This window comes from Pan troglodytes, chromosome 1 (genome assembly GCF_028858775.2).
Source record: "Pan troglodytes isolate AG18354 chromosome 1, NHGRI_mPanTro3-v2.0_pri, whole genome shotgun sequence".
Taxonomy (NCBI): domain Eukaryota; kingdom Metazoa; phylum Chordata; class Mammalia; order Primates; family Hominidae; genus Pan; species Pan troglodytes.
The window spans coordinates 190,724,657-190,736,199 of NC_072398.2; the positions used below are offsets into that span (position 1 = coordinate 190,724,657).

General features: G+C 44.3%; 1 protein-coding gene across 1 annotated transcript; it reads right to left on the reverse strand.

The window, feature by feature from the left end:
- Positions 1-1,908: 1,908 nt before the first annotated feature.
- Positions 1,909-5,683, reverse strand: TMCO2 (transmembrane and coiled-coil domains 2). Its single transcript, XM_001172267.7, has 2 exons — positions 5,372-5,683; positions 1,909-2,313 (listed from the first exon to the last, which is right to left on the reverse strand). The coding sequence occupies exons 1-2, from the start codon at positions 5,606-5,608 to the stop codon at positions 2,002-2,004; spliced, it is 549 nt and encodes a 182-aa protein (XP_001172267.1). The 5' UTR covers positions 5,609-5,683; the 3' UTR covers positions 1,909-2,001.
- Between the last annotated feature and the right edge of the window lie 5,860 nt (positions 5,684-11,543).

An 11,543-nucleotide genomic window follows, 5' to 3' on the forward strand; every position in this document is an offset into this window, starting at 1 on the left:
TATAATCCCACCTACTTGGGAGGCTGAGGCAGCAGAATCGCTTGAACCTGGGAGGCAGAGGTTGCGGTGAGCTGAGATTACGCCACTGCACTCCAGCCTGGGCAACAAGAGCGAAACTCTGTCTCAAAAAGTAATAAAAATAAAAATATACTTCCATGATGATCCTGCTCAGGAATATTATCTTCCATTTCTTTGTCTGCCTATGTAATCATTTATGGGACACCTCAATGTCACTTCCTTTGCAAAGCCTTTCCTGGCCCCACCCTGTATTCACCCACCTGTTTTTGCATTTAGTACACGATACAGTGAAGTCTCATCCAGGGGTGGCATTTTAACTCCAGTGGATCAGGCAGAAATTACAAATGGTCAAGATTACCCTTCCCTTAGGAAGATGCCCCTTTGGAGACTGCTATTTTTTTTTTTAAAGACAGGGTCTCACTCTGCCATCCAGGCTGCTTGCTGCAGCAATCTCCTAGGCTCAAGTGACCCTCCTGCTTCAGCCCCCTGAGTATCTGGGACTGCAGGTGTGCACCACCACACCCAGCTAATTTTTTTATTTTTTGTAGAGATAAGGTCTCACTATCTTGCCCAGGTGGGTCTCGAACTCCTGAACTCAAGCAATCCTCCTGCCTTGGCCCCCCAAAGTGCTGGGATTACAGGCGTGAGCCACTGCACCCAGCCTTACATTGTGTCTTGTTGAGCAGCATAGCCAGTTTTTCTCCAGCAAGGCAACAAATCACTTTATCTGCATACCAGATGAAATGTTTTTTTTCTGTAGACCTCCTCTGTGGGTATGAAATATTTCATTTAGGTGCCAGATAGTTACACAGTGTTTCAGATGACCATGATCTCATTTATTGGGGCAAAAATGCACACACTATAAGGTTGGTGGAATCTGAGGCCTGCTGAGAGAACCATTTTTTGCCACCTCCCAGGTGGGCCATCTCTCTCTCTCTCAGGGTACATACTCATTGAGTGGAATCTCTACATTGTTCCCTCCCTGCCAAGGAGAATTCTCCTCAGTTCAAGATGTTATGGCCAGGTGCAGTGGCTCATGCCTGTAATCCCCGCACTTGGTTATGCCAGGGTGGGTGGATTACTTGAGGCCAGGAGTTCAAGACCAGCCTGGCCAACATGGTGAAACCCTGTCTCTACTAACAATGCAAAAATTAGCCAGGCGTGGTGATGCACACCTGTAATCCCAGCTACTTGGAAGGCTGAGGCAGTAGAATCACTTGAACCCAGGAGGCGGAGGTTGCAGTGAGAAGAGATCCTGCCACTGTATTCCAGCCTGGGTTACAAAGCGAGACTCTGACTCAAAAAAAAAAAAAAAAGTTATGACCCCACTGTATTATAATTCCCTGATCTGAAATTACTTGTCCATCCAGCCAAACTGAATGCTCCTGAAGCACTCAGGAAAGATGCCTAGGGATTATCACAATGCTTAGCATAGAGTAGGTATCAGTAAAAGTTGGATAAAATTAGTCTCCTTTATGTCAGTCTGTATCTACTCCCACCCTTGCCCACTTTTGAGTAATTAATGCAGGAGACCCCTGGACTGCATATATACCTTTAGGCCAAAGACCAGCACAGGGGTCAGCCTACCTCTAAAGGACAGTCCACTGCAGGGCCCTCAAACAGCACTTTCCTACTTTTTATTATATTTAGTCTAACCTCGTCAGCATGGACCTCAAGGCCACGTACCTGACCACCCTCCCTTCTCTTCCTACAGCCTTAGATTCCAGCCCAGCTATCCTCTCCCATCTATGGCAGCTTATGGTCTCCAGCCTGCTGAGTGTACACCACAATCCTAGAGACATTTTTAACTACCACTATACCCCACTATACCCCACCATCCATACAAGTAGAAGCTCAGCCCTACTAAATAGAGAGCTAGTCTTTGCAAGGTAATTTCAATAGCGTTCTCTATCTTTATTGATACACCACTGCACACATGAGGGAAACAGTGCTTTCCTGGAAAAGATTGGAGTCCATCACATTTCAAGTGGGGGAAGTAAACCCTGATGTGGACAAGGGACTCTGGCAGTCAGAGCAGCTGCAGTAGGGCTCAGAGGAGCAATCCCTCTTCGTGGCAGGTTTTTGAGCAACGATTATCCCTTCTAGGTTCTTCATTTTGTTTTCCACTGTCTGAAGTTTTTTCAAAATTTTCTCTTGCAGACCCAAGGACAGGAAAAGATTATTATTGTCTTGAATTCGGAGACCACTTCCTTCTGGGTTGGCTAGCAAAGCCTCAAAAATATGTGAGCCCTTCTTGTAAAGTTTGTAGAGTGTGATTACAAACAACAATGTTTTCTAAAATGGAACAACAGAAGTTGAGTGTTAGTTGCTACAGTTTACTATCTATAAGAGAAAAACAAAACAAAAACCTAATAGTAACAATAATTCCTCATTCCAATAACAAGTCTCCCATTTAGCAAATTCTTCTTTTTTTTTTTTTTTGAGATGGAGTCTCACTCTGTCGCCCAGGCTGGAGTGCTGTGGCGCAATCTCAGCTCACTACAAGCTCCGCCTCCCAGGTTCACGCCATTCTCCTGCCTCAGCCTCCTGAGTAGTTGGGACTACAGGCGCACACCACCACGCCCGGCTAATTTTTTGTATTTTTAATAGAGACGAGGTTTCACCGTGTTAGCCAGGATGTTCTCAATCTCCTGACCTCGTGATCCGCCCATCGTGGCCTCCCAAAATGCTGGGATTACAGGCGTGAGCCACCATGCCCGGCCTTAGCAAAATATTTTCACACCTATTTCATCTTTTGATTTTCACTGCAAACTGGAGAGGTAGGCAGGTCAGGCAGGATTATTATTTGCATTTAATCAAGATTGTAATAATAGATAACCATTTTCTGAATGTCTGGAAGTAACTTTGCCTTTGCATGATCTATTTATGCAGAAAAAACACAACTGGATAACTATATACCTTCTAGTTTGAACTCTGTCATTGTCCAAGGTTATATATTGGAAGTGGCAGAGCCAGGACAGGAATCCAGAAATTCACACTTCCAAGTACACTTTAGGACATAGTAGTCTGAAAAACTGGATTTCTTGGTCATGGAAAAGGTTTTTAAAATATACTAGGAGAGATCTGGGTACAATGGCACACACATATAGTCCCAGCTACTAGGGAGGGTAAGGTGGGAGGATCACCTGAGCCCAGGAGTAGTGTGCTATGATGGCACCTGTGAATGGCTACTGCACTTCAGCCTGGGCAACATAGCCAGACCGTGTCTCTTAAAAAAATTAATATATATATATATTTTTTTTATTTATATAAAATAAATTATAGGTGTGGACCACTGCATCCAGCACTTTGAGAGGCTGAGATGGGAGGATTGCATGAGGCCAGGAGTTAAAGACCAGCCTGAGCAACATAGTGAACGTAGCAAGACCCTGTCTCTACAAAAAAATTTTAAAAATTAGCCAAGCCTGGTGGTGCATGCCTATGGTTCCAACTGCTCAGGAGGCTGAGGCAGGAGGATCACCTGAGACCAGGAATTTGAGTCTGCAGTGAGCTATGATGACACCACTGCACTCCAGCCTGGGCGACAGAGCAAGACACTGTCTCTAAAACATAAAAAAATAAATAAATAAAAAAATAAAGCATATGCTGGGCACAGTGGCTCATGCCTGTAATCCCAGCACTTTGGGAGGCCGAGGTGGGTGGATCACCTGAGGTGAGAAGTTCGAGACCAGCCTGGCCAACATGGTGAAACCCTGTCTCTACTTAAAATACAAAACATTAGCTGGGTGTGGTTGTATGCGCCTGTAATCCCAGCTACTCGGGAGGGTGAGGCAGGAGAATTGCTTGAACCTGGGAGGCAGAGGTTGCAGTGAGCCGAAATTGCACCATTGCACTCCAGACTAGGGGACAAGAGCAAGACTTCATCTCAAAATAAATAAATAAATAACAAAAGCATATGTATAGTAGGACAGATTCTTGCTAGGATAAGAAAAAAAATCATCTTGTTCCTTATTATAACAACTAGCACCACTTTTTTTTTTTTTTGAGACAGAGTCTTTGTCGCCCAGGCTGGAGTGCAGTGGCACGATCTTGGCTCACTGCAACCTCCACCTCCCGGGTTCAAGCAATTCTTCTGCCTCAGCCTCCTGAGTAGCTGGGACTACAGGCGCGTGCCACCACCACACCCGGCTAATTTTTGTATTTTAAGTAGAGATGGGGTTTCACTGTAGCACCACTTATTGAATATATGTGCTAAGATTTACACATACAATATCTTCTTTAATCCTCACAATACACATATATATGCGCATGCGCATACACGCACGCACACACACACACACACACACACACACACACACCCCACACACACACTTTCCTGTTCAAGATTTAGGTCAGTTGGTTTACATTAAATGAGATTTTGGAGAAGAACTGAATTTCAAATCCTAAAAATTCGATTCAAACTCCAATTTTGCCAGCTCTTACAAACTATATGAACTTGGGTGGGTAGCAATCAAGTTCTCTCATCTACAAAATGGAGCAAATAATCTCTCCCTGACTGTTATGCAGGATTGTGATGGTTTAAAATAGAAAGGCCCTGTGACCATGATTACTAAACAATAGTGACATATGAAAATAAGTGAATGCTAAAAAATGATCCAATAACAACTTCTCTCTGCATTTATCAAGTAAACTTGTCACTCTAAGAAAGCCGTTTTAAAAGCCTGTCACCTTAAGTTTCCACTGAACCTCAGTGCACCTCAGTTTCTTCACTTGTCATGTGAAAATAATCTCCATCCATTTCATGGAATTTTTGAGATTCTCATTCAACTATATTGTATGTCAACTATTATTATTGGTGACTACACAGAAGTATGTAAAATCCTGTCTCTCACAATCCCAGCCAGTTAAATTCCTACTCCCCAAAGAGCTCCTATATACTTATGGAGCCTTATCTTGTCAAAACACAATAATGAACACATTGTGATGACTTAATACATATGCCTCCTTATCAGTTACAGAACAATGGCATAGTAAGAAAGGCCATACTCATGATCCTAGCTACTTTGGTGCCTATTCTATAAACATAGTAGCACTCAAAGATGAATAAGTGATCAAAAATTTTTGAGGGTAAGGCTGTCTTTTCAGGTTACCAACATGTTTGGTCTATTTTATTACAGAAGACAAGCCAAAGACCATTGTGAGAAAAGCATTTTTATGCCCAAAGCCTAATTGATGGAGATTTTCAAGGATAACCTAGTTTCTGCCAACTTAAGAGACAAAGGTTCGCCTTTGCACATCTGCATGATCTTAAAACAGGTGGCAGCAATATGGGAGAGAACTAATCACATTTCAATTTATAACTATATAAATGTTTGTAACAAAAGAGTATAACCTGAATTGACTGAATACTTCGTTTCCATAAGGCATATATTCCTATTCCCAATAAAATCAAGAAAGAAATCCTCAAGATGATTTGCACAGCTGGAGCAAGATTATCTAATAGTCCCAAACTTGTTTGCTGAGGTGCACTAGTCTCTCCCAAAAGACTTGCTTGTATCCAATTCCATACTGTGCTGAGAGAGAGAGACTCTAAGAGGTTGTCCCAGCTAGAAGATGAAGATGTTGACATTTTAATAAGCAGCAGCTCCAGGAACTACATGTGCAGAAGCTTCAGGAATCTAAATATGAGTTAGGGGGAGTAGTCTGGGGGCCTAGGTATTCCAGAGCCATTGTGAGCTGTGCTTTGTGATGTCACTGTTCCAAAGGTCAGGTTGCTTCCCACTCACCCAACCAATGAATCTTACTCAAAACCAACCAGGCACCGGCCTGGGTTTTCAGTTCATTCATATTGCTTTATCTGATCTTTGGCTAGTTCTGGCTCTAGCATAGTGCTGTCCAGTACAACTTTTTGCAATAATGAAAATGTTCTTTATCTGCCATGTCCAATATGGTAACCACTAGTTACCTGAAATGTGAATAGTGCAGCAGAGATTGCATTTTACATTTTAACTAAATTTGGCTGGGCATGGTGGCTCACGCCTGTAATCCCAGCACTTTGGGAGGCTGAGGCAGGTGGATCACTTGAGCCCAGGAGTTCGAGACCAGCCTGGCCAACATGGTGAAATCCTGTCTCTACTAAAAATACAAAAATTAGCCTGATGTGCTGGTGCACACCTGTAGTCCCAGCTACTTGGGAGGCTGAAGCAGGAGAATCACTTGAACCTGGGAGGCAGAGGTTGCAATGAGCTGATGTTGTGCTCCAGCCTTGGTGACAGAATAAGACTCCATCTTAAAAAAAAAAAAAAATGTTAAATAGCCACCTGTGGCTAGTGGCTTCTCTCTTGGTTAGTGTAGATCTACATTTCCAACAATTCAAATGGACAGCAGCTGTTGCAGCTGTTTTCACATAATAAAAAAAAATGAGTTGTATTGAGGTTGAATGGAAATGTGAGGAGATGGGATTTTTTATTTTTATTTTTTTGAGCTGGCGTGTCACTCTGTCACCCAGGCTGGAGTGCAGTGGCGCGATCTCAGCTCACTGCAACCTATGCCTCCTAGGTTCAAGCGATTCTCGTGCCTCAGCCTCCTGAGTAGCTGGGATTACAGGCGCCCGCCACCACGCCTGGCTAATTTTTTGTATTTTTAGTAGAGATGGGGTTTCACCATGTTGGCCAGGCTGGTCTAGAACTCCTGACCTCAAGTGATCCACCTGCCCTGGCCTCCCAAAGTGCAGGGATTACAGGCATGAGCCACTGCACCCAGCAAGGAGATAGGATATAAACAGGGCTTTTTTTTTTTTTTTTTTTTTGAGACGGGGTTTTGGTCTCGCCCTGTCTCCCAGGCTGGAGTGCAGTGGCGCAATCTTGGCTCACTGCAACCTCTGCCTCTGGGGTTCAAGCGATTCTCCTGGCTCAGCCTCCTGAGTAGCTGCGATTACAGGCATGTGCCACCACGCCTGGCTAATTTTTTTATTTTTAGTAGAGACGGGGCTTTACCATGTTGGTTAGGCTGGTCTCGAACTCCTGACCTTGTGATCCACCCGCCTAGGCCTCCCAAAGTGCTGGGATTACAGGCGTGAACCACCACACTCGGCCTTCAGTTTACCTTTAATAGTGGCATCCACCCACTCATCTGTCAGTCACTTCCACTCAGTAGTCTTCCACATCATGCCCTATTAGGACTTACTGACTTATGCAATGCCTACTTTCAAGCCTTTGGTAAATTCTTTTTTTTTTTGAGACAGAGTCTCGCTCTGTTGCCGAGGCTGGAGTGCAGTGGTGCGATCTCAGCTCACTGCAACATCTGCCTCCTGGGTTCAAGCGATTCTCCTGCCTCAGCCTCCTGAGTGGCTGGGACTACAGGCACGTACCACGCCTGGCTGATCTCTGCATGTTTAGTAGAAATGGGGTTTCACCATATTGGCCAGATTGGTCTCGAACTCCTGATCTCAGGTGATCCTCCTACCTTGCCCTCCTAAAGTGCTGGGATTACAGGCGTGAGAAATAGCACCCAGTCCGCCTTTGAAAAATTCTTATAGGTTCTTCATTGCCTTTCAAACAAAATCCAAAATCTGTAACATGGCTAACAGGGCACTAAAATGCCTGGTCCCTGCTTACCTACCAAGTCTTCTCTTCCTCTGCCATTTGTTCTTTCAACTCCAGCTATAGTAGTCTTATCAATGTCACCAACACACCAAGCTGTTGAACCACAAAGCCTTGGCACATAATTGGATTACTCTTGTTCTTTGCCTAGCTTCCCCCTCCTCCCCCAGCTTGGAGGTCAATGCATATTCACAGGTGCGATTATTGCACAGTACAGCCTCTAACTCCTGGGCTCAAGTGATCCTCCTACCTCAGCCTCCCGAGTAGCTGGGACTACAGATTATTGCCTGGCTAACTTCTATTGATTCTTTAGGTTTCAGTTTAAACATTATCCTCAATGAAGCTTTTGCTGTCCTTTTTTGGTCCCCTTCTCATAAGCCCCTCCACCCCCCCTGTTTAAAAGCACTTTTACTTTATTATTTGTACTGTTTTAATGTCTGTCTTCCCTACTGGATTATTTTTTTTGTTGGGGGTGGGGAGGTTGGGGGCACAGGGTCTCACTCTGTTGCCCAGGCTGGAGTGCAGTAGCCTGATCTTGGCTCACCGCAACCTCTGCCTCCTGGGTTCAAGCGGTTCTCCTGCCTCAACCTCCCTAGTATCTGGGATTACAGGCGCATGCACCACTACAGCGCGGCTAATTTTTGTATTTTTAGTAGAGACAGGGTTTCACCATGTTAGCCAGGCTGGTCTCAAACTCCTGACCTCAAATATCCTCCTGCCTGTGCCTCCCAAAGTGCTGGGATTACAGGCATGAGTCACCGCACCCAGTCCCTTACCGGATTCTTAAATCTCTATGATGCAGGAAATGAGTCTTGTTCAACACCTACCACCCAGGGGCTAGCAGATGGTATATGCTTTGTAAATATTTGGCTTCTTAACCATTTAGATAGCTTTCCTACGCCTCTGGTCTTTTTTTTCAGGTTATACCTGTCAAATACATGCTGACAGATTTTTAAATCTCTTGCCTATCCTGGTTACCTTCCCCAGAGTGAATCAAACCTCCAAATGCAGTCTGTCACAGAAGCCACTCCTGCAGGAGTAGACCAAGAAGGTCACAGAGGGATAGGCCACTCTCTCTAGACACAGTTCTACATAATAGGGTATAAAATCAGTAGTATAAAGCCAGGAGGTATCACAGTTTACCTTGGGGTAGGAGGTGAGGAGGAGCAACTTTTCTGAGTTTTAGAAGTTTCTGGCCGGGTGCAGCGGTTCATGCCTGCAATTCCAGCACTTTGGGAGGCTGGGGTGGGAAGATTGCTTGGGCTCAGGAGTTCAAGATCAGCCTGGGCAACCTAATGAGACCTCGCCTCAAAAAATAACAAAAATGAGTAAGTTTCTTTCAGAAAAGAAAACTTGCCTTTTTCGTAGGTTACATGTTATTCGCAGAAAAAAATATGCACGTTTCCCATCTCTATACTCAAATGAAGAAATGTCAGCACCATATGACTGTGGAGTTTGAGTTGAATAACCTGGCTTTCACCTACACTTCAAATTGTATTTCCCACTATTCACCTTCACAAACAACACTCACATTACAGAACTGTGGTATTTTTGGTACTTCAAATACCACCTGCAACTTTCCATCTGTTATTCCTTTATACTAAATGTCCCTCTCTGACATTCTTCTAGTCAGAAGAGATTGGAAACTGGGCTCCACCTCTATTTGTGCCAGCCAGGCAAGACACTTCATCTCGTTCTTTGTCAAATATAGTAACAGCACCTACTTCATAGGATTATGAAAATTCAACAACAAAATTTTATGTAAAATGCTAAAAAGCACAATTACCCTGAATTCTCACAGTACTTTCCACTTCCAGGCCAGTGCTTCTAGAACTTTTCTGTGCCTAAGAATCACCTGGAGATCTTACTAACACGCACATTTGGGTCCAGTAGGTCTAGAGTAGGGCCTGAATTTATGCATTTTTATTAATAACAATCTCCTAGGTGACACCTATACTGCTGGCCCACTACCACACTTTAAGTAACAATGTTCTGAGATACTCCAGCCCTCCCTTCACCTTGTGAAAGCTTCTTGATGGCCCTGACAACTTTTTTTTTTTTGTCTCCCATTGCATCTGGAATTGTATCTCTTTAAATGTGTGTACTTAAATATTTGGTGAATGATTATGTCTTAGGCAGTTCAGCTCAGTAGGCCTTTTGGGACTGAGAAAGGATAGATTGAGAATGGAATACCCTGAGGAAGGCTAATAAAAAACTTTCTTCTCCACAGTTCCTTACCCTATTTCACACATGGGCTCATGAAAATGGGGAAAACACTGAAGCAAGAGAATTCTGGGTAAAGGTAAGAACAGAAGTGTCTGGAAGTCTTCATTCCTACTCACCATTTTGGAGGCACTCTTGAATTGAAAAACCTTTGAAAACAAAGTCAGTGCTTTCAGGTCTGTGCCAGGGTTGGGACAAATTCCAGAGATATCAAGTTAAAATGATTACTACAAGCTAAAAAAAAAACCCTTTGCCCTGTATTATCGTATAGTCACTCACGCTGGTTTAAACAGGAAAGTCTTTTTTTTTTTTTTTTTTGAAATGGAGTCTTGCTTTGTTGACCAGGCTGGAGTGCAATGGTGCAATCTCAGCTCACTCCAACTTTCACCTTCAGGGTCCAACAGCGATTCTCCTGCCTCAGCCTCCTGAGTAGCTGGGATTACAGGCATCTGCCACCACACCCAGCTAATTTTTGTATTTTTAGTAGAGACGGGGTTTCTCCATGTTGGTCAGCCTGGTCTCAAACTCCTGACCTCAGGTTACCTACCCGCCTCGGCCTCCCAAAGTGCCAGGATTACAGGTGCGAGCCACGGCGCCCAGCCAAAAGTCTTTAATAAAGATCAAATGATGCAAGCTGCTCTAACTGGGATAGACAGTGATCTTAGGATCAACTACTTAGGCTTATACTTGAATTATTTTGTTTTTTTTGAGACAAGTCTCGCTCTGTCACCTGGGCTGGAGTGCAATGCCGCGATCTCGGCTCACTGCAACATCCGCCTCACGGGTTCAAGCGATTCTCCTGCCTCAGCCTCCCAAGTAGCTGAGGGTGTGTGCTCAGCTACAGGCGTGTGCCATCATGCCCAGCTAATTTTTTTGTATTTTTAGTAGAGACGGGGTTTCCCCGTCTTAGCCAGGATGGTCTTGATCTCCTGACCTCATGATCCGCCCACCTCAGCCTCCCAAAGTGCTGGGATTACAGGCATGAGCCACCGCGCCCGGCCTAATTGGGTTCTTAAAATCTGGGTTTAGTTCCACTGTGAATGGCCTCACTTGGTCCTTCCAGGGGCTACAAGTTCTGTGTGGTTGAATGGATATAGTTCAGTCTTAGTAGCTTTCTCTTACTCTGGACTAACCATCTCTCTTGTATGAGGAATTTTTACTAGGCCTACAGGTGCTTCTCATGCTCATATCACAAAAAGGGACCTTTCACCTCTACCTCCTCCCTTCGTAAGTGAGGAAATAAAAGTCACTGAAGAAATTAGCTTGATTCCAAAGAAACAATACTGGTCTCAGTCTCTAAGATCCTTGTTTCTGCCACTTCTTTCAACAGAGTCTTACTCAGATCACTCGGATTTCTCAGAATCCTCTGTTACCTACTGGGATCTGAGACAATAAATGACTTGGTTATGGGAGTGCTTTAGACTCAGGGTGAGGTGACAGAATGAAATTCCTGAAGAGCTGACAAAACAAGAAAATAAGGTTTAAGAGTCAGAGAAAAGGTCTTGAAATTCTAACCACAACAGACTGGGCGTGGTGGCTCACGCCTGTAATCCCAGCACTTTGGGAGGTCGAGGCGGGTGGATCACGAGGTCAGGAGTTCAAGACCAGCCTGGCCAAGATGGTGAAACCCTGTCTCTACTAAAAATACAAAAAATTAGCCGGGCGTGGTGGCACAAGCCTGTAATCCCAGCTACTCTGGAGGCTGAGGCAGAGAACTGCTTAAACCTGGAGGGGCGGAGG